Raw genomic sequence first — 26,495 nt, 5'->3', positions numbered from 1 at the left:
AGAACATCCTGGAATTGCCAAAACAGAGGAAAAAATTAAACGACAATTCTGGTGGCCGTCCTGGCGAAAGGATATTAAATCTTTCGTGATGTCCTGTGGAGTTTGCGCCCAAAACAAAGGTCAAAAAACAAAACCCGCCGCTCTTCTTCAACCCTTAGACATTCCACCAGCACCTTGGTGGATTTATTTTCCAAGATGGCCCATTTTATTCCGTTGAAAGGATTACCTTCAGCTTTTGTTCTTGCCAAGGAATTCCTCGAAAATATCATTCGTCTGCATGGATTCCCGTCCATACTAATCTCTGATCGGGGAAGCCAGTTTATTTCTCATTTTTGGAAAAAGTGTTGTCAACTGGCACAAATCGACGTAAGACTCTCAACCAGCCACCATCCACAGACCGATGGTCAGGCGGAGAGAACGAACCAGACCCTTGAACAATATCTACGATGTATGTTGCACCAATCGGAGGGTAATTGGAAAGATATTTTATGGGTGACTGAATATGCATACAATAACTCGATACACTCTGGAACTGGTCAGAGCCCCTTTTATACCCTATATGGACATCATCCTCGTACTTCAGACTTGGACTCACCTTTGAGCCTCGAAATGCCCACAGTGGACCATTTGCATTCTACGATTACTCAAGCCTTCAAGGTTGCTACTGCACACTTACAATATGCGAAAGGGAAATACAAAAAGAATGCGGATCTGCATCGAAAGGAGGCGCCTCCATACCAAATAGGGGATCAAGTATGGTTGGCTACCAAACACTTATCGCTCAAGGGACCTCAGACTTTTAATCCAAGGTATTTAGACCCTTACTCGATCAAAGCTATAATTAACCCAGTGGCAGTCAAGCTAGATCTACCAGCTAACATGCGGATTCACCCCGTTTTTCATGTGTCGCTTTTGAAACCAGTGCAACCAGGAACCAGATTAATAAAGCCACCAGAACCAATCCAGATAGATGGGGAGCCTGAATTCGAGGTGAAGAACATTTTGGACTCTAAGATCTCAAAATCAAAACTTTTCTTTCGAAGGGATTGTGTCCTCCAACGTTTTCCTCATCTTAGATATATCCTTCCAGCTCTGCTGGCCTCGGAAAATGTTTTCTCTAGAGGGCGCTGCGCGTCGACGTCCCTCGAGTCGATGTCCCTCGACAGTCGCCGTATCGACGCTCGACGTCATCCTGCCTATAAAGGCCGCGCGCAGCGTCCGTTGGTCAGTTCCGTTTTTCCGCGCTTACTCGGTGCCTCGGAATACCGTTGCTCAGTTCTTAGTCAGATTAATCCTATTTACCTCGAGTTATTCGATCCATACTCGATGGCTTCCTCGTCGGAACCGACAACTCCTCGATGCGGCTTCAAAAAATGTCGAGATTGTGGGAAAAAGATGTCGTTGACCGATCCTCACAGAAATTGTCTGTGGTGCTTGGGAGCTGAACACCATTGTTCGGAATGCGAGGACTGTATGTCCATGAAAGCTAAGGCCCTGAAGGAGCGTAGGGGGAAGCTGGAGAAAGGTAAGACTTTTAAAGCTTCTTCTTCGTCGACGAAGTCGAGACATTCGTCTCCTCGTCACCATCCGCGCTCCAGGTCTCGGAGTGGGTCTCATCACTCCTCGAGATCGAAGCACTCGAAGAGGAGGCGTCGAAGATCCCCTTCTCCGTCTTCCTCTTCCTCTGTTTCGCCAAAAAGAATCCCTTGCCCCACGAAACATAGTTCCCGGGCTGAATGGGAGGAATTCCGAAAGAATATGATGAGCGTCTTCGAGAAAGCGGCCTCGACCCCCTCGAAGACTGCCGAGAGCGATGCTCTGGTCGAAAGACCTGAAGGTCAAAAACACCGCGAGTCGCATTACCCGGCGAAAGAAACCTCTCGAGCGCGTTTCGAACCCTCGAGCAGGACTATGACCTCCAAACCTTCCTCGAAGGTTCCGTCGACGCCGTCGGCGAAGGTCCCGTCGACGTCTTCGGCGCCGTTGTCGAGGGGACCTTCGACACACAAGTCTGTCGACTCGACGCCGGCCTCGACACCGGCGTCGACGCCAAGAAAAGTCACGGTGACCACACATCCAGTGACTATCCCCAGGCCCTCGACGTCGATGGCGTCGATATTGTCGAGTAGAATTCCAATTCTGTCGAGGTCCTCGAGGCCTCCACCTCTGTTTTCGACGCCACGCTCGAAGCCTTCGACGTCGGCGTCGACGACATCGACGTTTTCGAGGCCAATAATGACAAGTTCGGCACCCTCTGCCTTGGAAATGGGATTTACTCCCTTTATGAGTTCAGAACAATTGAGAACTATATCCTCAATTTTAGAAGAGGGTGATTTGTCTGAACAAGACACTTTTGAGTTACAGGGACCTGTAACCCCAATTAGAGAGGAATTTTCCTCTGAAGAGCGCAGATTAAAGGATCTTCATGATTCTTTACATGAGGCAAGTGGGTTAGACACTTCCCCTGAGGTGGATTTTGCTAAGCCAGACCCGGGGGAGCATGCTGAAACCCCCTACAGAGCCTTAATGGCCAGGATTACAGAGTTCATGGGGTGGTCTGCACCTTCACAATCTTTCCAGCAAGATGACCTCAAGGATATTCTTGACAAAGGCCCACAAGAGGATCCTGTGGTGCCATTTCATAAAGCTCTTCAGAGAAAGATCATGACAAACTACGAAACCCCAGATGTAATACCAGCAGTAAATAAAAAACTGTCTGCAAAGTACAGGGTATCTTCCACAGACCCAGAGTTTTTGTCTAAACATCCATCCCCAGAAAGTCTGGTGGTACAAGCAGCATCCTCTACCGATGTCAAGACGGCTTATCCTACAGTCCCACAGGACAGGGACGATAAAAAATATGATGCTATGGCAAAGAAAGTCTTTTCAGCATGTAGCATGGCGTTAAAGTCTGTTAATGCTACTTGCACCCTTGCTAGGTTCAGCCATACACTTTGGGAGTGTGCTTCTACAGCGGCTGACTGCATCCCGGAGGGAGAAGAAAGGGATGCGTTCCTGAATGTTATACAGGACGGTAAAGACGCTATGTGCGAATCCCTCCAGACGGGCATTGATTCGGCTGACAGTATCAGCAGAGCAATGGCGGCAAGTACATCAACCAGGAGATTCGCTTGGTTGAGAAAGTCGGGTTTTGCCCCAGATGTGCAAGCCAGGCTCTTGAACATGCCATTCGATGGCTCTTCTTTGTTCGGGAAAAAGGCGGATGACAGTTTAGAGAAACTGCAAACTTCAAAAGCTGCAGCAAAATCCCTAGCAGCTGCAATCCGTCAGACTCCTTTTCGTCCCACAGGAACCTCTGCGAGGGGCAAGTCCTTTCGCTTCTACTCCGCATTCGGAAGAGGTAGAGGACGACTGGCTCAAAGGGGTCAAAGAAGAACTACCCGAGGTGGACGGGGTAGATATTCTAAAGCCGCAGCAACAGCAGGTGCCTCTTTACCATCGGCATCTGCATCAGCCGCCCCAAAACCACTCTGAGGACTCCCCTCACAGGACACCTGTAGGAGGCAGGTTGACTCAACATCTGACGGTATGGCAGGCTATCACGTCAGATGCTTGGGCATTGGAAACAGTCGCCCAAGGCTACTGCCTGCCTTTCCTACGTAAACCTCAGAGTCATCAACCGGGGATCAGCTCTCAGAAAGCTCCAGATCCGCTCCTCTTGCAGGAAATTTTGGACCTGCTAGAGAAAGGTGCCATAGAACCGGTACCTGTAGCGGAGAGGGACAGGGGCTGGTACTCCCCTTACTTTCTCATTCCGAAGAAAGACAGAGGACTGAGACCCATCTTGGACTTGCGAGAATTGAACAAATTCCTCAGAAAAGACAAATTCAAGATGGTCACTCTTTCTCAGATCCTCCAGGCCCTTCAGTTTCAGGACTGGTTGGTATCTCTGGACCTTCAGGATGCTTATTTCCATGTGCCTATCCATCTCAAACACAGGAAATACCTGAGGTTCGCAATTGGCAATTCTCAATATCAATTTCGAGTACTGCCATTTGGGCTGACCTCCGCCCCGAGGGTCTTCACCAAGTTAATGTCGGTAGTGGCTGCAAGTCTAAGGAGGGAAGGGATTCACGTCTACCCCTACCTGGACGATTGGCTGATCAGGGCTGTTTCTCCGGAGCAAGCTCAGATCCAGCTAAATCACGTGTGCCATTTCCTTCACAGACTGGGCTTCTCCCTCAATTTAAAGAAGTCACAAATGATACCATCGCAGAGACTCCAGTTCATAGGAGCGATCCTGGATACTTCCCTGGGAAAAGCCTCGCCACCAGAGGTGAGGGCTCAAGATATTCTACAGATGGTTACCAAGTTCCAGCATGCCCAACGTCTCCCAGCCTTCGACTTTTTGAGGTTGCTAGGCCTCATGGCATCCTGCATTTTCCTTGTGCCAGAGGCTCGCCTGAGAATGAGATCCCTCCAGTGGGCACTGAGGACTCAGCGGTCACAATTCTCAGGGAGAATGACAGATCTTCTTCAGGTTCCCGGCAGGGTGGCTCGAGACCTTCAGTGGTGGGCCTGTCAGGAGAACATTCTGAAAGGAGAACAGTTTTGGCAACCCTGGCCGGAGATAACAGTAGTCACGGATGCCTCACTCACGGGGTGGGGAGCCCACGCCAACGACTTGACCATCAGCGGTCGTTGGTCTCCATCGGAGACCAGACTACACATCAACCTGTTAGAGCTGAGAGCCATCAGACTTGCGTTGAAGGCTTTCCTGCCAGCTGTACAAGGGAAGAACGTCCCGATAATGACGGACAACACGGTGGCCATGCATTACCTCAACAAAAGAGGAGGCGTAGGATCACTACCCCTGTGCAGAGAGGCGATGCAGCTCTGGTTTTGGGCAATCCAAGAAGGAATCTCTCTATCGGCAGTTCACCTAGCCGGAGAGAAGAACTTGACAGCGGACGCTCTGAGCAGGCAGAACACAGTCTCCCACGAGTGGGAGCTAGCTCAGGAAGTCCTTCAAGAGATCTTCGCCCTTTGGGGAACCCCTCAGGTAGATCTGTTCGCCACCAGCCTAAAGATGAAATGCGACCTGTTCTGCTCAAGGGAATTTCCTCCGAGAGGAGCTCTGGGAGACGCGTTCATAGTGGACTGGGAGTTTCCGCTACTGTACGCGTTCCCACCGGTCCCTGTCATTCCTCAAATGATCAGGAGGTTGAGAAGATTCCGGAGAACCATAATCCTAATTGCCCCGGATTGGGCCAGGAGAACGTGGTACCCGGACCTTCTAGACTTGTCCATCTGCCCTCCAATTCGACTTCCTCTCAGAGAGAACCTACTCTCACAGAAGGGAGGTCAGGTTCTCCATCCAGACATCAAAACCCTCAACCTTCACGCTTGGCTTCTGAACGGCTGAGGTACAAGGATTGGGACCTCCCTGATGATGTTATGGAGGTGTTGCTTTCGGCAAGGAGGCCAGCAACAAAGTCTTTATACCGCTGCCGTTGGAACAGATTTTGCAGCTGGTGTAGAGAACAGAATATCGACCCATTTTCATGTGGTACACCAATGGTTTTGTCCTTCCTACTATATTTGGCAAATTCAGGCCTTCAAGTTGGCACCATTAAGGGCTATCTCACAGCGCTATCTATCTTTAAGCGTACTGCGGAAGAACCATCCTATTTCAAATTACCCATGGTAATACAGTTTCTAAAGGGGTTAACCAATGTTTATCCCCCAAGACCATTCCAAGTTCCCCTATGGGATTTAAACTTAGTACTAACTTTCCTGATGGGTACACCTTTTGGACCTCTCCATTCTTGTTGGTTAAGATTCCTTACCCTTAAAACTGTTTTATTAATAGCACTTACATCTGCTAGAAGGGTGAGCGAATTACAAGCTCTTTCTTGTAAACCCCCTCATACAATCTGTCACAAAGACAAAGTTGTCCTGCAAGTGAAGCCTAATTTCCTCCCAAAGGTGGTTTCTGAATTCCATATCACTCAGAAGATTACCCTACCATCTTTCTATCCTCCTCCTCACCCGGGGAAAGAGGAAGAGAGGTTACACAGACTAGACCCTAGGAAGGTTTTAAGTTTTTACATTAGTAGACTAGCCAGGATAAGACAGGCAGACCAGCTGTTTGTAGGTTACGCAGGTCACAAGCTGGGGTTCCCAATAACTAAGCAGACCGTTTCCAGATGGATCATTCTAGCCATTCTGGAATGTTATAAACTGGCAGGGAAAGAGCCCCCTCAAAACCTTAGGGCTCATTCGACCAGAGGTATTGCAGCTTCATCGGCCCTCAAAAGAGGCGTGCCGGTTAAAGACATATGTGCGGCCGCTACATGGTCGTCTGTCCATACCTTTACACGTTTTTACAATCTGGATTCCTCCTCCAGTCAAGAGACTAGGTTTGGAAGGGCTGTACTGCATTCTATTCATCAATAGAAGACAGCGTGAAGTCAGTACTCCCTCCTCCGAATATAGAATACTGCTATGGGAGCCTATCTAAGATGAGGAATACGTCGGAGGACACAATCCCTTCGAAGAACAAGTTACTTCTTACCTTGTAACGTTCTTTCGACGGGATGTTCCTCCGACGTATTCCTCATCGACCCTCCCATCCATCCCCACAGTTCTACTTCCCTTGTTGTTGCAGCTTACGCTCCTTCAGGGTGATTAGTCTAGTCCAGACAGTAATACTGTGGGCTACAAAACGGAACTGAGCAACGGACGCTGCACGCGGCCTTTATAGGCAGGATGACGTCGAGCGTCGATACGGCGACTGTCGAGGGACATCGACTCGAGGGACGTCGACGCGCAGCGCCCTCTAGAGAAAAAATTTTCCGAGGCCAGCAGAGCTGGAAGGATATATCTAAGATGAGGAATACGTCGGAGGAACATCCCGTCGAAAGAACGTTACAAGGTAAGAAGTAACTTGTTCATCTAATTGATTGGAAGGGGTACGGGCCTCAGGAAAGATCTTGGGAACCCAGCGACCACGTACATGCACCTCGGCTAGTAAAAAGGTTCCATCAGAATTTCCCGAACAAACCGAACCCTCCTGAGGGAACAACCTTAGGAGGGGCCTTGGGGGAGGAGGGTGCTGTCATGATGCCTACCCCCGGAGCACCAGGCCAGGCCCAGCACCCCCAGGAGCAGGCATCACGCCCCCGGGTAAAAGCCCAGCGGCCCTTTATAGGGGCTCTTTGGACTCTGTCCTGGCGCCATTGGCGCCAGGCTCATGTTGGACATCAGTCCTGGCGCCATATGCGCCAGGCTCATAAGGGGAAGTGTTTGGTGCACTTACCTGAAGCAGACCATGCTGCACACTCACCTGATGCAGACCATGCTGCATGAAGAACCAAGCCAAATGAGGCTTAGGAGGGACTATTTTTCTGAAGGAACTATTTTGTTACTTGGGTGGGGCTGTGGAAGAATACTCACCTGGAACTTCTTCCAAGGCTATTTAAGCCACGCCCGGACAGCCACACGTGCTTCGCGTTGTTCTGCATCCCAGCAGCTGACCGCTCACTGTGTCTGCTCCTGCACCTGGACTCCAGCCACGCCCGCCTCAAACCTGGAACACCTGTAAGGAAAGAAGAGAAGAGAAAGGTGAAAACCAAGAACTTATTCAACCTTCTTACCTGCATCCGGAATCTTCACGCCAGCATTCCTGAAGGAAGACTTCCATTTAAAAGCACTGCGTTGCTTGCTGCAGCGCCGCGCTTCGCTCACCTGTTCCGAGACGCCGCCCGGCTCCATCGCGGCTCTCAGCACTGGTCGCCACATCTCTGCACCTAGGGGAGAGAAGAAGAGACAAAAGGTGAGCAAGGGAACACAAGAGGAAAGACGAATTTTCAGCCATATTACTTACCGGCTTTTCTTGGTGAACCATTCCACATCTCGGGTCGGCGCCGCATCTTTGGCAGGTTCCGCAACCCGGCCCCTTTGGGGAAAGGACAAAAGACATTACTGGGGAATTATAAAGACATTTAGAGGGGTCGCCCTCATCACTAACTCACCTGATTTTACCACCAGCAATTTAACCCCTCAACGCATCGCCTTTGTTCTGCACCTGAAATAAAGGACAGATCACAGGTTAGGAAAAACAACATAAAAGGAGGCTCACACTTGAACTTTTGCATCTTCTTACTTACGGCGTATCGCTCAGAAAAGTCAAGTGGATTTGCCAGCGCCATTCTGAAAACCAGTGAAGTAACTGGACGAACGCGCGTCCCTGCACCAGAAGCAGGATGGAGAGTTCATCCTTCCAAACAATAAGGTGAGCTTAAACCCGGGGTTTTGGAGGAAGTCAGAGAAGAACCAAGGGGGAAAGGGGGAGCAAGCACACTATTCAGCAGACAGTTAATCCCCTTTCTCATCTGCAGAAGGATATTCCTACGGGCCAGACAAGCAAGATTTGGGGGTCCTGTTCAATCGGTGGTCCGAATTCTGCGCATCACGCTTTAAGAGGCCACAGCAACCCAGACCAGACCAGCGCCTCCGTGGGAGCCAGGTGAGCGTTACACCTCTGGAATGACCTGTCATCAGATAAAACAGTGTCTCAGAAATTATACAGTTTGGGTATAAAAATGCTGTCCCATAGAGAATGTGGATCCTATGAAGCAGCTGATTGATTAACTGGTACTGCATTGTATGGTAAATCTGCAAATATAGTATGGCTAAGTCTTGATCCAGCTAAATCTAGAAAAAGAGTTCTAAAATCATACGAAGATATAGAAACAATAGCCAAACATGATCCCAACAGCCAAGACATTTTAAAAAACAATTTATTGGACACATGCTACCAAAACAGGAGTACCACTTTGGAAACCGTGTGTCAATACCGCATAGCCCAAAACTACATATACAAAAATAATATAAAACCTGATGAACAAAACCGTAAATAGAAAGTGACAAACTGTGAAGGCAGCTTAGTAAAACTCACCAAACCAAATTTAATTAATCATATCAAATTGTCATTAAAGGCTCCTCAACATAAAGAAGTATATTACATGTCCCTGCTACAACTCTTTAAACCATGGAGAAAAGAAGAAGAAATACTAGTTAACTATGACTCATATGAAGACGCTTTTAAAGCAAATGAAAGCAGTATAACTGATGTAAACTTTGCACAGTACAAAACAATGTTGCACAATGAACAGCAACACGAAGAAGAACTCCAGGCCCAACTAGATAAGGACACTCCTGACAGTAGTCAACCTCCAGTCACAGGAAGCCAAGAACCACTGGGAGACCCACTAATAACAAATGAGGCAGAATTAGCTATGATAGAAGTAGAAAACACCATGTGTTAGTATGAAGATAAAGAAGACTTAACTATACTACAATCAAAGCTAAACAATGAGCAACGTAGCATTTTTAAAGAAGTAACAAAAGAAATTGCACATGGTGTACAACATGAAAACAAAGAATGCTCCTGTCAAAATTACAAACCTATACTATTGTATGTCAGTGGTGAAGCTGGTTCTGGCAAAACATTCCTAATCCAAATCATCAGTAAGTTCCTTCAACAATTGACAAACAACAAACTGCCAGCTGTTGTCACTGCCCCCACAGGTTTAGCTGCCTACAACATAGGTGGCGTCACTTTACACCGATTACTACCCCTGCCAGTAGAACACCAAAACAAATTAGATTATTACAAACTTTCTGCAGAAGCTGCAATGGAACTACGCAGAGTATTGAAACAAATGAAAATGCTATTAATAGATGAAGTGAGCATGGTGTCCAACCTAATGTTGGCTTTGATTCACCTCAGATTACAAGAAGTACTCAAAACAAACTATGAAGAGCTCTTTGCAGGAAAACACATTATTGTTTTCAGAGATCTTCTTCAATTGACACCAGTAAAAGGTGAGCCTATTTTTAAAACATTAGGACACAAACTCTGCCATAAAACTGTTGGCAGCATAGGAAATGTCAACCTTTGGCAACATTTCCAATACAAAGAATTAACAGAAAACATGCGCCAATCTGCAGATCTCACGTATGCCAACATCTTAAAAAGTATCAGAGTTGGTATACTTTCTAAAGAAGCAGAAGCAATATTGAAAACCTGGCATATGCATGCACTTTATGGTGATAATGCATGTGCTACAAATGTTACGGAACAATTAGCCCACAAAAATGTCAATTGTATGGCCTTAATGCCAACTCTTGCAAGCTGTTTCAAATTCAATGAAATAATGTTAAGTAAACAATGCAACCAATAATGGAAATTAGCGCCACAGACAAACTAGATTTACATGGAATGACACCACCCATGTGTGACCAAGCCACAACAAGACTAAATAGTTTAGAAAATCAATCTCAAACACAGCAGGCTTGGAAAAGATATTACAATTATCCTTAAATTGCAGAGTAATGCTGAAATGTAACCTTGACGTGGAACAAGGACTAGTTAATGGAGCACTGGGTACAGTTGTTGGCTTTCAAACATACCCACGTGACACCAAAATTCAGTTTGTCAATATTCTCTTTGACAAACTTTCAGAAGTAAAAAGAATAGGACGCTCAACAGCTCGATTCCTTCTCTTGAAAGACATGTATGTACGCAGAGAACAATTTTCTCTAACTCTTGCATACGCAGTCACCATTCATAAATCACAAGGTCTTACCCTAGACAAAGCAATGATAGACAATGGTAACACAGTCTTTAAAGAAGGCATGAGCTACGTAGCACTATCACGCTTACATACACTTGACGGTCTATTTCTAATCAACTTTGATGCAAGTAAAATAAACGCTGATATTCCTTGCATTTTAGAATACAATAGACTTTGTTCACTATACACTCCCCATCTAAACACATATTCTGTTCCACAAAAAGTAAAACATTATAAAAGAGAAATAAATCAAACAGAAAAGCAACAGGATGTCACTGCAAATCCTCCAAACAGAGTAGAAGAAAGGAATACTTCATCAAGTGCCACAAGCAAAAAAGAATCAATTAGGGAAAGTAAACCAGGTACTTCTTCAAAGAAGGAAGACAAACTCCAAAAAAGCAGTCAGATACAGAACTACCTGGTCCATTTAAACTCTCAAATATAGTTGGTGTAAGTTGCTATGCAAATGTAGCAATGAATATTCTATTTCAATTACCACCAATTGCTGAGAACATTTACTTACACAGTACAGACCCATTGTGTTTGCAAATGTTAGTACTTCACAGAAACGCAGCAAACAATCCTGACAACACATATAGTGTTTATGGAATAAGACAACAATTGGACTACTGTGCTGGAATGGTGAAATTCACTATAAACTCACAGGAAGATCCACAAGAATGTCTAATGTACTTACTATTAGTACTGGATAACAAAAACATACCTATAAATGAAATATTCCAGATTTCATACATGTGGAAACATACATGCACTCTCTGCAACAACGTGACACAAGAACAAATCCCCAATGAACGCTTTGTGTATATATCAATACCTAATTGTGAATCCGTTCCATTTCAGCAACTTGTACAAAATGCAAACCATGGTAGATTATGTTCGACCTGCAATTCAGATAATCGCTCCACGTTAGTAATACAAACACATAGTAAATACGTAATACTAATGCTTCTACGTTACAATGCAGATGGTACCAAAAACAACTGCAAGCTGACTGGATTTACACATGGTCAAATATCACTTGGTAGGAAAACCTTCACAACAATAGGTATAATCTACCACGCAGGAGCCACAACCAATTCAGGGCACTACACTGCATATATAAAAAAGAAATGTGGATGGTGTGAATGTAATGATAGTACCATTACTCTAAAGCAGAGATTACCAGAAAATCTTACAAACGCTTATTTAATGTTCTTAAAACCAAAATTTGATAACTAAACTGTACCTAAACCTTAAGCACACTTGTAGTAAAAAAATATAAACTGTCACAATATTCCAAAAGCTATCTAACTGCCCAAAGATAGTACAACAACTAATCAGATAAATTAATACCACTCAAATAGAGAAAAAAACAGTTAGAATACGCCAATTGGTATCTAACTGTCCCAAAATGTAGAAATATCCAAACAGATAAATAAATACCACAAAATTATATAAAAAAATAAACAGTTAGAATACGCCTACTGGTATCTAACTGCTCCAAAATTTTACAATATCCAAACAAATACCTAATATCTTACTGCTCCCAAAAACTGGAACAATCCAATATATAAAGCATTAGCCAGAAACAACAAGTAAACACTGAAAACAAACAAACAAATAAACTGTAGCATAACACAAAAAGGTTTTTTTTTAATCCAACATGGATTTTTTTTCTCCCACAGACCCAAAGATTTTAGCAACAAACACAGAAACTGCGCAAATTGCGCAGTACTCTGGTGTGTCATCTACTAAATATGAGGGTCAAAAAAAAGAAGAAAATGTTGATTGTACAATGTAATAAGTCTTTATAAAATACTAATACTAACATGCTATTTTCTTTTATCACAGAAATGAACACGAAAAACATGGACTCCCGTTACTAAACCAAATAGTAAGTATAACATGATAAATACAACCATCGCAGCATATCACACCCATACTGGCTTATAACAATGTTCCTTATAAATTTGTTTTTGACCCAAAGTTATAAGCCACTATGAGTGTGATATGCTGCGGTGCTTGTGGCCAGAGCATAGACTCTTGGGTGCATGGCATATGAGTGTGATATGCTGCGGTGGTTGTGGCCAGGGCATAGAGTCTTGGGTGCATGGCCAAATGGCCATGCACCCAACATTCTTTACCCTGGCCACAACCACCGCAGCATATCACACCCATAGATTCAAGCATTGCAACCATTTTAATGTCCGCGGACACAAGGAAGTTCCTAGAACACATTCAACTTGCCAGAGGACGATACGGACAGCGTCCTCAGGACACCCCCATTTTCTTTATGTACGAACATTTCAGGACACCGCGAGTGTTCTTAGAACACTTTCAGCTTGACAACGAACAATACAGACAACGTCTTCAGGACACCCACTACGAACATTCCAGGACCCCACGAGTCTTCTTAGAACACTTTCAACTTGACACCGAATCCATTCTGCTTATTTACGAACATTTCAGAACAGCTGTGTTGTCCGCAGACAAATCGAACACAACAAAAGCGTCTAGCACATAAAAAGAATACAACATTGCACCTATCTCATACTCCCCCACCATCCCCCAAACACTCTTACACACCAACACACTCCACTAAATACAATTTTTAAACCAAGTTTCACCTTGCTGTCCGCAGTCGTCCGCGAATGCAAGATGTCGGGCGCCACCAAAAATCTGATGCGCTCCACACCCCACGCCGTCCAATCAGCGAACACGTCGGATGTCCGCGGACATCGCGCATGCCGCTCGGCCAATCAGGGCACTGTCCGCAAGCGAACGGAGATATCACTAATTTTCTTGCCTTACATTTTGGTCATTTTCAAAAAAACTACTGGACGGATTTACACCAAATTTGCAAAAGCACGCTTTCGGGACCAAGCTCCCGCTCCTGCCGCAAATTTGGTGTAAATCCGTCCAGCGGTTTGGGCTGTAGGCGTGTGCAAAGTTTTTTCCCATTATGTCTATGGGAAAAAACAAAGGTTTTGGGACCCCCCCTATAACTTTGCCCCCCCAGACCAAACCTCTCCAAACTTTGCCGAAAAATTCAGAGTGGGCCATATACTTTTTTTGCAAAGTTTGGTGAGGATTCGTCCAGAGGGAGCGAAGTTATAAGCCACCCAAAAAATGCTCTTCCTATGGAAACACCAACTTAACCATAACTACATGGACGGGGTAGAAAATGGCATCAAACTTACAATGCAATAAACATTACTTTACAATCAATGTGCACAAGGACTCCAGAAAACAATAATGATAAAACAAGTTAGTTGTATTTAAAAACAATGTGGAAAATACAAAAAAACATCATCAAACAGTTGTACATGACCATATTCAAAGATTTAAGCATTGGAATTAAGAAGTGCTGACAGGGTTTCACATAAGCTGGGCAAAAGAACAAATGTAACTGATCTTCCTTTGCTGCATTACAAACCAAGCAGCTTGGATTAGTTGTCAAATTACTCGCCCACTTTGCAGGAAATCTCATTCAACCACACAGTGTTGAACCAAGCTTGGTTGATTGTATTGGGCAATTACAAATAACCGGGCAGTTGATGTCCAGCACAATTATATGAGTCCTATTGGCAGATTTCACTATTTCTGAGTGTTCTCTTTGCATATTACACCTTAAGTGCCGGTCAGAAATTATTCTACTTGCCAACATTTTTGAAAGTCCTATCACATTATAAAAATGACATGTGAAATTCACAGCCTGTAAAATACTGCTTTATAAAAGCAAACCACTGAATTTGTAATGCTTTTTATTCCAGCATTAGATCTTTCATGGACTCACATGCTTTGAATATTTCCCGCCGACAGGCTGGGAATCTTCGGTACCTTTAGTATTCTTATTATAATAAAGCTTTTTAAGCTCACTTTAGTAGCCTGTATGTGTCCTTTTGGGTGCATTCTACCCAACCAATGGGACGTCGAGTATCTAGCCCCACCCAGGAGGTAATCTTCATATTCTAACCACACACTGTGCTGAGGATTCCCCAAGGCTTTTTCTCGTGAAGACATAAGGCAAAACACTTGAAATACTTCAAGAAAACCTAAAATGTTCTAGAAAATGAAACATCTGTACACAGATAAGTAACTTGTCACAATGGAAGAAAAACGAAAAGCCCTCTTCAAGGCATGCCAGTGGCATTAAAAACTTTATGAGGTGGATAAGCATGCTGAATGCATATATTGCATCTACCCCAATCACATTCAAGAAGACTGAGATTTGTGCCACTTTTAGCACAAAAACTCGCAAGGACAGGGAGAGGAGACTAGCCCTATGGTTAAATGAAGGAAGGTACCCCCTTTCAGAGGAAGAATCCTCAATAAGTCTGCCAGAGCTAGATCAGAAGAAAGATTGTCTTCTTCATCTTTCAAACGAAAAAAGGAGGGGAAATTGATAAAATCCATCTGGCTATCGACGACATCGCCGATAGCGGAACCTCTGCGGACAAAACCCTGTCAAAGACGGGCAACACAAGTTGTCCCGAACAATCATCGTTGATGAAATCGAGATCTTTGTCGACAAGCACTACCGTCCCCACCGTGGTCCAAAAATCCTTGTCGACAACACCATCATTGTCGACGTTGATGGACACCGTGGTGACGGGAAAACAAGGTACTACCAAAACTTCAACGGCAATCCTGTTCAACGACAATCCTTCCCATGAAGAACCTGACAACAACGTTAACGGTGCATCGGAAGTCTCCAACAGCATTGCAATCTGCAATGACAACACCATTGTCAACGGCCAAAACAACAAAAAAGGATACGACAATCTCCTCGTCGACCGACATGCAAAAAGGCATTAAAATTGGAGAAAAATTGTGAAAATCACGACCAAAAGACCACAAGCACAAATCCAGTGGCAAGTAACCACTAAAATCCGACAAAAGGGCAAGTGAGGATGTAGAAAACTCTGGAATAATAGAAGGGCCAATAGTCATAAAACTGCCACTCAAACCCTTGCAGCCAGCCAAGACAATGAAGGACCAGCCCATACTATCCGTTAACAGGGTACCATCACGACCTCAGTCACCCAAGATTATAGATGACCAGCCCATAATATCCGTACACAGGTAACCATCTGCAAGAATTCCTGGCGGAACAATGGTCTCAATTTACAGGGTGCTGGGACGACAAATTAATAGTGACAACAATGCTCACAGAAAAATTGCGGTGGTGGTTTACACCCTCTCACATCACAAAGGGAATGCTGTTTGCAGAGCCTCTGTTTCAAGAAACTCTAGTCACAGACACATCACTGACGGGATGGGGTGTGCATGCAAACCAACTGTCAGCAAAGGGCCACTGGACCTCTGCAGAAACAAAACTCCATATCATTGTCCTGGAGCTGAAGGCGGTGTCACGGGCACTTAGCTCGTTTCAACCAGTACTCAGGAACAAGGTTGTCAGAGTGTTCACAGGCAGCACGACCCCCATGTATTGCATGAGGAAACAAGGGGGTACGAGATCAAGAACACTGTCCAGAGAAGCGCAAGAGCTATGGCACTGGGCCATCAAAAACAACGTACAACTACAAGCATTCCACCTACCAGGGAAGGAGAATGAAGCAGCAGATCAACTCAGCAAGGCCAACAACTAGTCACATGAGTGGCAACTGGCAGACAGGAAACTCAGACAGATCTTCAAAGAATGGGGAACACCAGCCATTGATTTGTTCACCACGTGGGAGAACAAGAAATGTCCCCTGTTTGCAAGCAGGTACCCGCACCACAGGTCCCCAGGAGATGTGTTCACAGTATCGTGGGAGGGGATCTTCACCTATGCGTTTCCCCCAATCACAGTGATATGCAAGGTCCTGCAAAAGATCATAACTGATAAGTGCACAGTCACTCTAATAGCTCCGACATGGGCGAGGCAACTGTGGTTCTCAGACCTCATTCATCTATCTCAGGACCACCCTACACCCCGAGGCCAGGATCCGCCCTGCTCTCCATGTGCAACCAGCAGGTGCTACACCAGAACCTGGGGTTCCTCAACTAAAAGGCCTGGCTCCTGACTTTGAAGAATTTGGACAGTTCCCACTCACGGAAGAATGCAAAAACATTCTAAAATCAGGGCAGATTGCACAAACAGATCCAATGCTTACAAGTGGGATCGTTTCTGAAAATGGTGCGCCCAATTACAACTGAACCCATTAAATATCAAATCTCATGAGATTCTCCCACACTTACTAAAATTGGCCAAGGATGGTTTGTCACACTTGTCCATTCAGACACAACAGGAAGCAGGGAAAAGCACCCTGATTTGGGTCTCGCACACTTACCCCTGCAGAAGAAACTGCCACCAAAATGGAGCCTAAATATGGTCTTATCAGCCCTAATGAAACCGCTGTTTGAGCCAATGGCCACTACAGACATAAAATTTGTTTCCTAAGAAAACAGCTTTTCTAGTTGCAGTCACATGTGTTCGACGAGTGTCCAGTATACATGCACTATTCGGAAAACCTCTGTATTTATGCTTTGAGAACAACAAAGTTGTCCTAAAACCAAATCCTACCGTTATCCTGAAGGTAGTGTCGGAATTCCATCTACAAGCAAAAGTATTCTCACCAGTATTCTTTGCAAATCCGACTATCCCAGCAGAGCAGTCTCTGCATTCACTAAACCTTCAAAGGGTTCTAAAATTCTACATAGATAGAAACAAACATTTTCGACGCACATCACAACTGTTTGTGGCCTTTGGGGCCTCTAGAAAGGTCGACTTATTTCAAAGCAAGGAATTGCAAGATGGGTCTCTGCTACAATCTCAGCGGCACACACATAAGCCAATAGACCCTTGCAGGGACCCATCCGTGCTCACTCCACCAGAGCAGTGGGTTTGTCTGCAGCATTATGGGCAGGGATTCCCCTGTCGGACATTTGCCAAGCAGCAACCTGGGCAGTGCCGCACACCTTTGTAAAACACTACTGCATGAAGGGACATAGAGAGGCAGAAGCGAGGGTCAAAAGAGCTGTCCTACAACGCTTGTTTCAGTTAGGTATGCATTTCTCCCATACCACCTTCTATGAAGAAATGTGAACTGCTGTGCACTCTACTCAAAGCATGTAAATCCATGACAGATCCAATGCTGGAGAAGGAGTTTGTTGCTTACCTGTAACTCCTGTTCTCCAGCATTGGTATCTTTCATGGATTCAAATGCGCCCTCCAACCTCCCCATAGGAAGAAAGGCTACACTACACTAGCTCTCATCTCTCTGGGGTTAGAATCTGAAGATGGCCTCCTGGGTGGGGCTAGATACTCTACGTCCCATTGGTTGGGGCAGAATGCACCCAAAAGGACTTAGATTGGCTTCTAAAGTGAGCTTAAAAAGCTTTATTATGAACTATAATACTAAAGGTACCAAGAATTCCCAGCCTGTGGGCAGGGAATATTCAATGCATGTGAAACCACGAAAGATACCAATGCTGGAGTACAGGAGTTACAGGTAAGCAACATAGTCCTTACTGACTACTTATAACATGGTTCATAATTGCTTTAGTTAATAATGCCCTAATCATTTGTCCATTCCCTTAACCAGCACCAAACCCGTTACAATACGAAGTCTTATCTAAGAATGAAGCCTCAAGCTCTTTGTGAGCTGTGTAGTTAGACATTGATGGAATTGGGAGTAAACCCAAGATATATTTCATGTATGAATTTTCCATTGTAGTTATGTGTGCAATATTCCAAAAGCCCCAGATACTTGCTCCATATTAAGCGACAGCCTTTGATTTGGCCTCATATATCAGAGCATCATAGATACAGGTTGCGCTTTCTACAGCTTGGTAAATCTCTTTATATCCCCAATTGCCTATGACATCCTAAGCACCTATTTTTCCATATGCCCAGTACCATAAAGGCCCCAGGAAAATGAAATCCCCAAATATTTGTACGACTGTACAGGTTGCAGCCTTTGCCGTCTATCCAAATAGATTGTGATTTTACCTTTTTTAGCTTGTCTCTTAGATTGCAAATTAAAACTCCTAATTTAGAGACATTTCACAGCAAATCAAGGCCCTTCATGAATTTAGTGTAGGCATCCATGCGTTTTTTTTCGCAACAGGATAGAATCAGTACCTGGTCTTTTCCACCAAGACTGTTTCCGTAGAGCAATTCAAATCTCAGAATAAGAGAATCAGATATCAGTTTTCTTAGGGGATATATCTGCTACAGTCTCAATCATAATGCCTTTTTGTTTGGCTGATGGGGAGGAGGAATTTCCATACAGAGAAGAAAATTGGTTCACCCAGACATTGTCTGCGACATTACTATTAACCAAGTTACTATTACCCCTATGATTGGGTCTGTGATTTACACGCTTGCAAAACATCCTGCAATTACATTGTGTAGCAGCCAATAACAGGGCCTCCCAATCCAGTCCCTCTATTGCCACTTTCCTTATGTGCATAGTCTTTCTAGACTTCAGTAGCTTGCACAATCCTTCACTTGTCATGTTTCCCTGATTTTAAAGCATTTAGAAACTCAGCTTTGGCCATTTTGCATTTGTCATTAAACCAAGAAACCCTTTCTGTAGTGTTGCAATGCCTTACCCCCTTAAAGAAGTTGATAGTAGGAAGTCAGAAATGTCCCCTATAACTTGCTTCCTAACCTCCTAGCTGATCCTAGAATCCCATCAAATTCTCTTCTTATTTGAACTTAAAATCATACTGTGCATAGGGTGTACATTTCGACATTTGCTGTTCGAGTGTCTCATTTCAAGTGCTAAGCATAGGGCATGATGATTAGTGATCATATCCGACATGACTTTAAATTCCTTCCCTCTTTTCCAATCATTTACCGGGAAGCAAAAGTAGTTTATAGTGATTTTACCCTTGTAACTAACAAAGGTATAATTCCCTCCTGTGTTGTCCATCAATCGGGCGAATACTCGATTCCTGCAACCAATAGACTTTAGACCATTCGTGCACAGGGTCTAGCATAGATGGCATTGGGATATCAAACATCAAATCCTCAGCATTGTCTATGGTATTTTAAGGTTGAAGTCCCCACCTAAGATATAACAGGATGGTCTTCCATTGGCTGAGGCCAACAAGGTCCCATAGTGCAGGTCCTCCTAAATCAGCATAACTGTGAATATATAGTACTGGTCCCTCTTTTCTAATCTAATTTTTAGTGATGTAAATTTGATGGTAAATGGTGTGGAATACAGCGGAATGGTGGTAGTATCCCAGGAATCTTTAACCAGGGTCGTTAACCCCCTGTATGGGCGACCTCAAATCTTTTTGGCACCTTTGATCTGATAGGTTAGATAACCACTTAAAAACAAGGAATCAGTAGCCTATGTCTCTTGCAAAAACATGACATAAAAAGTTGCTATTTGCATCTGACATAAATGTTATCCAACCTTCGTGCTGGCTCGTGAAATTCCATGACAAAATAGAAATAGTTCTATCATCCTCACCCAAATTCATTATGAATTTTAAACTTTTTTAACCTTTGTTCGTCCAAGGACAATAATATTTATGTGTGGTTTTAGCCATTTATTTCTTATGAATGTCATTATTGTTTTATTGTTATCCTAGCCATTCCCAGCATAACATACACCCTTCTAGCATATCTTAAAGGTCAACATTGGTTGGTAATTCATAGGGTCACTTCTGTCCAATGACTTATTAATGGTCACCACTGATCGCTTCCAGGAAGGGGGTGTAGTTCCCTGTGACTTATTAATGGTCATTGAAAAGGCCGAATGCATAGGTAACTGTCTTTTTTTGAATTTTAAAGACATATTTATATCAGATGGAATTAAAGGTATGCGCGGTATAAGAACAGTATCTAAGTTCCATCAATTACACAGGACTATATGATGTGTCTTTCTAGACACGTAATTGTCAACCTTGTTCCATTGCAGAGTCCCCGTGATGGCATAATATTGCATAGTAGCATAATTACAGCACCTACTTTCAACGTTTGCTCGTGAGGAGGCATTCACCTTACAGCGGTTTGCTCTTTAGAGACTGAAATGTTGAGCTGGTAATTAACTGTTCATTGACACTGGAACTACCGTACTATGTGTGAAGAGAAGTGGGGGCTGGAAAGAAGCAACTTGAAATTATTCTGAATGTTTGCGATAGTGGAAGGTGACGGTGACTGCACAGAACTGTGCTCATTCTTTTTGTGAAAAGGATAGCTGTTTTGAAGGGCAGACAGAGGAGCACTTTGCCATTTGGACAGCAGAGGGCACCCTAACACTGATAAATTGCATCAGCTGAGTACGGCAACATACCTAAGTGTTAATATATGTAGGTTTGTACTCATGCTGAAATGACTATAAGTCGAATAAAGGTGTTTGATGATGATGATGAAATTCATTATCTGTTCCTCAATTGATTTTAATACCGGGGAAAACCTTTTCAGGAGGGTCAGGGGCTTTTCAATCTTTTCTTCAAAAGATGGTAGGACCGGGTAATGATATTCAGATTTATATGCCCCTTGTTGCCCAACATTAGATTGAGAACTCTGGGTTAATAGGGCAGTAAGTACTTGGGGCTCTTAGATCTTTGGGCGGGATAATATTAGCAAGATTTTAGCAGGCTGAGTTAGATGGATCCTGGGGAGTTTGTTGTCTATCAAATTGGTCTCCTCAGGTTCAAAGTATGGTAAGACCCCGTACCTCTGGGCACCATGATCCCTTCCCCCAGATGAAACCTTGGGGATAGAGTGCGGGTTAATATCCTGTGCCACAACATGCACTCCAAAAACTAGCTTATGGTTATTATTGGCAGGATTGACTTACGGGATTCAGTATTGGTTTTAGAATCAGTAACTTGGAGCATGACTAGATCAAGGCTAGGAGATACTACGGCTCTTGCTATCGACAAAGGTATTTTTATTAGGTGATCGAATCATGTCATCAATAATGTCTAAAGATCCCAAAACCAATTGTCTGAAGCTCTTCAGACAATCAAAAATGTTAGTCACCTTGGTATGTAGATCTGAAATATCCTTTGTTAGCTCAGCTCTTCTTGTCATCTTTGCAGATGTAAGGATTATCCTATAATCCTTTATCCTATGTGAATTAGTCGCTAGAATAATAAGGAGCAAAAGTGCCTAAATGCTTAAGTGCTGGGGCTAAAATGCAAAACAGCAGTTCTATTCAATCTATCATTCAAATAAATAAGACACATAGCTGCTGAAGGCGGCACAAATGCCTGGTCCAGGAGCATACGATCCAATAGCTTCTAGACCTAAATCCAGGTGACAAACTACAAAGTACAAAATATGTTAACTCTGTTGAACTGTCTATCACCTGAAAAAAATGAAAACAAAAAGTTATTGGCAAAGTATTGGCAAGCCCTAAAAAGAGTTGTTAGTTTATCGAAGTATATTAACATTCTGGGGATCTCTAATAATAAACCTTGTGCACTGGCATAAATATAAAGATATATAATCATAAAATGTAGGTATAAGGAGAGAAAAGGTAGACAAGGGCCGCAGTCACTGCCACTCAACCTCTAGCCGGAGTTTTAAGCAAAGTGAGCTAGCCAAACAGTGCTCTAGGTATTCCAGAAATTCTGCCCTCTAAATACACAAAGGCGCTGATAAGGCGTTATCACGAGACAATTAAGATAAGAAGGAGTAGCCACCCCTCTCCAGCTCCAACACAATGATGTCAAACTTGTACCCTCAGCCCTCGTATGGTGCTCGCCTGAGGGCTGGCGGAATAGTGAGCTGGCCCACATGCCGCCTGCCTTGTCACTGAAATCCGGTAATTTAAGCACTTTAGGCATGAAGACTTATAACTTGAGTAATCATCACTTGGCTCTGCCTGGGGCAGCACTGGAGCTGCTGCTGACAGCTCGCCCAAGCTGCCGCTGCACTTAATCAAGTGAAGACTGGAAAGCAGCTGATTCCATGTTCAGCGATGAAGAGGCAATAAAAAATAAAGGCATGAATCCAGCAGACAGCCTCTCGGTAATCTGCCTTCCAAAGATCTCAAACGCACATCCGTCCTAAGAAGGCTCTGTGGGATTCACAGGAGCAACAGTTCACCATGTAGTTGAATGTGAATAAATGAATTTGTATGCAATCTGGTCAAAGGAGCTGGTTACGGAGCTTTGGGCAACAGCAGGAACAACCCACGCACAGTCCGCTGAGCGACCTGCCTCGGAATAGAGAGACAGCAACTGAGGGCCTAATAAGCCACTTCCAACACTTAGCAAAGATTCTGAAATGCCAGAATTACTTCTTGAGGGTGGGCAGTCCTCCTAGTTTTCTCCAAACATGTTCACTAAAATATCTATTATAGTAAAATTATTTCTCAACATCTACCCTGCCTCACCTAACATAATGTTTACAATCTGTTATTCAGCATATGGGACTGATGAGTACTCCATGTGACAGTTCCAGCCTACTCTCTGGAATGAGAGACTTTGGTTTCCTGTTCTTTAAAGATAAAGGTAACCAAATTAGCTTTGGGAGTTTGCTACTGCATAGACCTCATAACATTAAGTTAAATTGTATACAAGATCCTCACCTATCTTACGATAGGATCTCAGGAGGCACATGAATATGGGGTTGTTTGAATACCAGGATAACTTTAAGGGTATTTGATTTTGAGGTTGTTAGTAGTTCATGCCGCAGAAATTGAATTTCTCCTTGATGCATTGGTCATTTTAGTGTGTGGCTCTAGTGCTCATAAACGTTTTATTTTTTTTATATTTATTTTCTGAACATGACTGAAATATGCAGTAAAGGTTCCAAAAGTGAGAGGCTATTGTAAGAAAATGTTATTCAAAGGAGAGAAGGGGTGCTGAAACTGACTGCTTCACTGTATTCATGGCTATTAGCCTTTTAGAGCCATCCATACAGTTTTAAGAAAATCACATTTTCATTAGCTGCATTAAGAATTATTCATTGTAGATGACATTGGGGTTAGGAAATATGTTTTTCTTGAAATTGAAAACAATTTCCCACTTGAAATTCCAGTTCCCACATCAATAGCATTATAGGATGACAGTTATTTGATAAAAGGAGGATTATCAGAGAACAATATTGAAAAAAAAGAAGTACATCAAAAAATATGTTGCTGCTAATCATTGCTCTTCGGTGTCCAGTTCAGTATCAATGCCAGCAAAAATATAGTCAGTGGAAAAGATGTGGTGAAAATACCTCCGTAGTGAAAAGGTTGCCAAGGAAAATGTAGTAAAAAAGTGCAGCTGAAAAGTAGCCAAAATGTAGTGCTGCTATGGTAATTACAAGGGTTAGGAGGGTTTTGTGGTATTTTGATTGCCTGTATTAGGGTTAAAATTGTGCCACGGGTAAGGAGATGGGTAAGGGTTACAGTAAAGATTTTGGTTAGAATTAATGTGGGAGTTAGGGTCAGGGTGGATGCTGCAGGCCTGGCGATGTTGGGGTTTGGTTAGTTGTTAGAGTAGATTAAGTGTCATGGTAAGTGCTGTGTAGGGGTTATGGTAAGGCTAGGGACAATCGAATAATGGTTTGGGTAAGTATTAAAAAAGGGGACAGAGAAGTTGGGGAGGACCGTTGATGTTGGAGTAGGATAAAGGTTAGGATAAACCTAGTGGTTAGAGCCAGAAAGCATTAGGGTAAGTGTTAGAATTGCAGTAAGGGTAAGGCTAAGGTTAGGATTAGAGCAAGTGTTTGGGTTAGGGCAAGGGCTATGTCATTTGTTGCAAGCTGGTGATGAGATTGGAATTAGGTTCACTGTTCATTTTTCCTTCATTTCGTATTGAGTAACGTGCAAATAAAATGCTTTAGCGCGCTGAAGCATTAGTGTTCTGTAAGAGTTCAGGGTAGTAATTAGAATTAGGGGAAGCGGTAGGAACGGAGTTAGGGTGATTGTGGAGGTTTTATTAAAAGTTTGGGTCATTGTAAGGGTTACAGCCTTGCACTTTTGTGTATTTAAAAATATTTGTGGGCGACCTTATTACTGGCAACATTTTCACACTTTGCAGTGATTGTTTTGAATGACTACATTTTTGAAAATGACTATTTGCTGGCTACATTTTCACATGACTACATTTTTATGGGGACATTTTCACATAGAACCAGCTGTTCATGATATGCTTTTATTTGGATTAACTGTTTGTATACTGCTTGTCACTAAAGTCCTGTCAAAACCCAGGTCAGGTTTCATCAGTTAAGAATTTAAAATTGTAAATCAATTAAAAATGCAAATATTTACATTTTCTGTTTATCTGCAGCTGAATCGCCAAAGCCTGGAGACAGAAGTGGGTACAGCAGCCCTGGGTCTCCTGGAACCCCAAGCAGCCGGTCACGCACGCCGTCTTCAAACTTTGCTCATAATAGAGAGCCGAAGAAAGTGGCAGTAGTGCGCACTCCTCCAAAATCACCTGCTTCTGCCAAGAGCCGCCTCCAGACTGTCCCCATCGCTGCACCTTTGCCAGATCTGAAAAATGTGAGGTCAAAGATCGGATCAACAGAGAATATAAGGCACCAACCAGGAGGTGGAAAGGTACAGCAATGGCTAGCTGACAAGTGGTGCTGTATGCTTTGGGCTGGCAGCATATGACCCTACAACCAACAGTCATATATTATCCCAACAGCACTAGTTTACCCTTATAAGCAAGACTACCGTATGCATGCATTTGTGTGGATATGTATTTAATTACAGATTGACAGGTATCCTTTCAACAAAATACAGTAAACTCGCACTGTAGAAGATATTCTACAATTTATACAACCCCATTGTATAAATAAATGCCCTTATGGTGTTAAGGTATTTATTGAGCACAGACCTAGCTTCTGGAAGAAACAGAGCACTTTACAATCATAGGGCGGAAAACACAGTGTGGGAAGCACAAGAAAATGGAGCAGGGAGCTATCAGAGGAGGGCGAGGGTGGGCAACTGACAGCAAGGGATCTACAAGAAACCAAGGGAGGAGACACTGGGGAGCAGATCACGGAGTCTCAGGAAGAGGGAGAGTGGAGGGTGTGTGGACCTAGGTGTTAGGGAGGAACCATTCCTTGAAGAGTAAGGTCTTGAGCTCTTTCCTGAACTGTAGAAGCAATGAGGCAACTCTGTTATTGATGGGGAGGAGGGTCCAGAGTCCTGGAGCCTAGAGAGAGAAGGCCTGTCTTCTGGTTCTTTCCTTCCTTCACAAATGGAGTTCAAGTCTGCACATTTCCTTACTTCTGGTGGATCGCAGGCCTCCAGAGATGCTGAGCTTCTCATTGAGGTAGCTTGGAGACTTCAGGGTGAGTGGCAGCCTTGTAGAGGATGCAAAAGGATTTGAAGATGATGCAGGCCTGCAGTGGGAGCCAGCGCAGTTCCATGAGGGTCAAGTGATGTGGTCTAATGTGCAGAGTCCTTTAATGAGTCTTGCTGCAGCATGCAGGTCACATCTCGTGTCCCAGGGTACCAGAAGGCCTTCCAAAAGGACATTGCCACCCTCCAGGTGGGATTCGACAGTGGAACTGAAGTTGTTTTCTGGGATGAAGGTCTTGATTCTGTGCAGGAGAGAAAGTTGGTACCAAGCCGTTTGTGTCTTCCTTGCTATGTGCTGTTTGAACATGTGGTGTATGTCGATATTGAACATTAAGGGCTCTGCAAAGGTGGCCATCTGGGGTGTTAAGCCCTTCAGGTTCATAGCACAGAGCCAGGTCTGAATGTCAGGGTGTTCAGTGTTGTCTGTCAGTAGTAGGAATTTAGTCTTGGAAAGGTTGAGCTTTAGGTAAGCATTGGACATCCAGTTATGGATCAATGTGAGGCAAGCCTTGAGCTTGTGGATGCCTTCGATAGACGCTATCTTGAGGGAGATCTGCATATCATCTGCGTATTGGTGGATGTGGATATTGTGACAAGCAAGAGTGGGTCAGAGCGGTTCCATTTAAAGATTGATGTTCACATGGGTAAGGACGGATGTTTACAGGAC

General features: G+C 43.9%; 1 protein-coding gene and 1 long non-coding RNA gene across 6 annotated transcripts in view; one reads left to right on the top strand and one right to left on the bottom strand.

Moving 5' to 3' along the window:
• The window catches only part of LOC138521343 (uncharacterized), an 82,826-nt gene extending 57,909 nt beyond the window's left edge, over positions 1-24,917 (bottom strand). Inside the window, exon 1 of the long non-coding RNA XR_011283021.1 lies at positions 24,785-24,917. This is a non-coding gene — a long non-coding RNA (uncharacterized lncRNA). The remainder of the gene's footprint in view (positions 1-24,784) is intronic.
• MAPT (microtubule associated protein tau) overlaps positions 1-26,495 on the top strand; it is a 609,480-nt gene that overhangs the window by 394,993 nt on the left and 187,992 nt on the right. For all 5 annotated transcript variants that reach the window (XM_069634100.1, XM_069634099.1, XM_069634098.1 and 2 more), the window contains one exon: positions 24,804-25,075. In XM_069634100.1, the coding sequence (XP_069490201.1) occupies positions 24,804-25,075 (272 nt within the window). The remainder of the gene's footprint in view (positions 1-24,803; positions 25,076-26,495) is intronic.

The sequence above is a fragment of the Ambystoma mexicanum genome, chromosome 13 (genome assembly GCF_040938575.1).
Source record: "Ambystoma mexicanum isolate Mex_15411 chromosome 13, UKY_AmexF1_1, whole genome shotgun sequence".
NCBI classification, from domain to species: domain Eukaryota; kingdom Metazoa; phylum Chordata; class Amphibia; order Caudata; family Ambystomatidae; genus Ambystoma; species Ambystoma mexicanum.
Note: the sequence above shows the minus strand (reverse complement) of the source record. Positions and strands in the feature narration are given on the sequence as shown.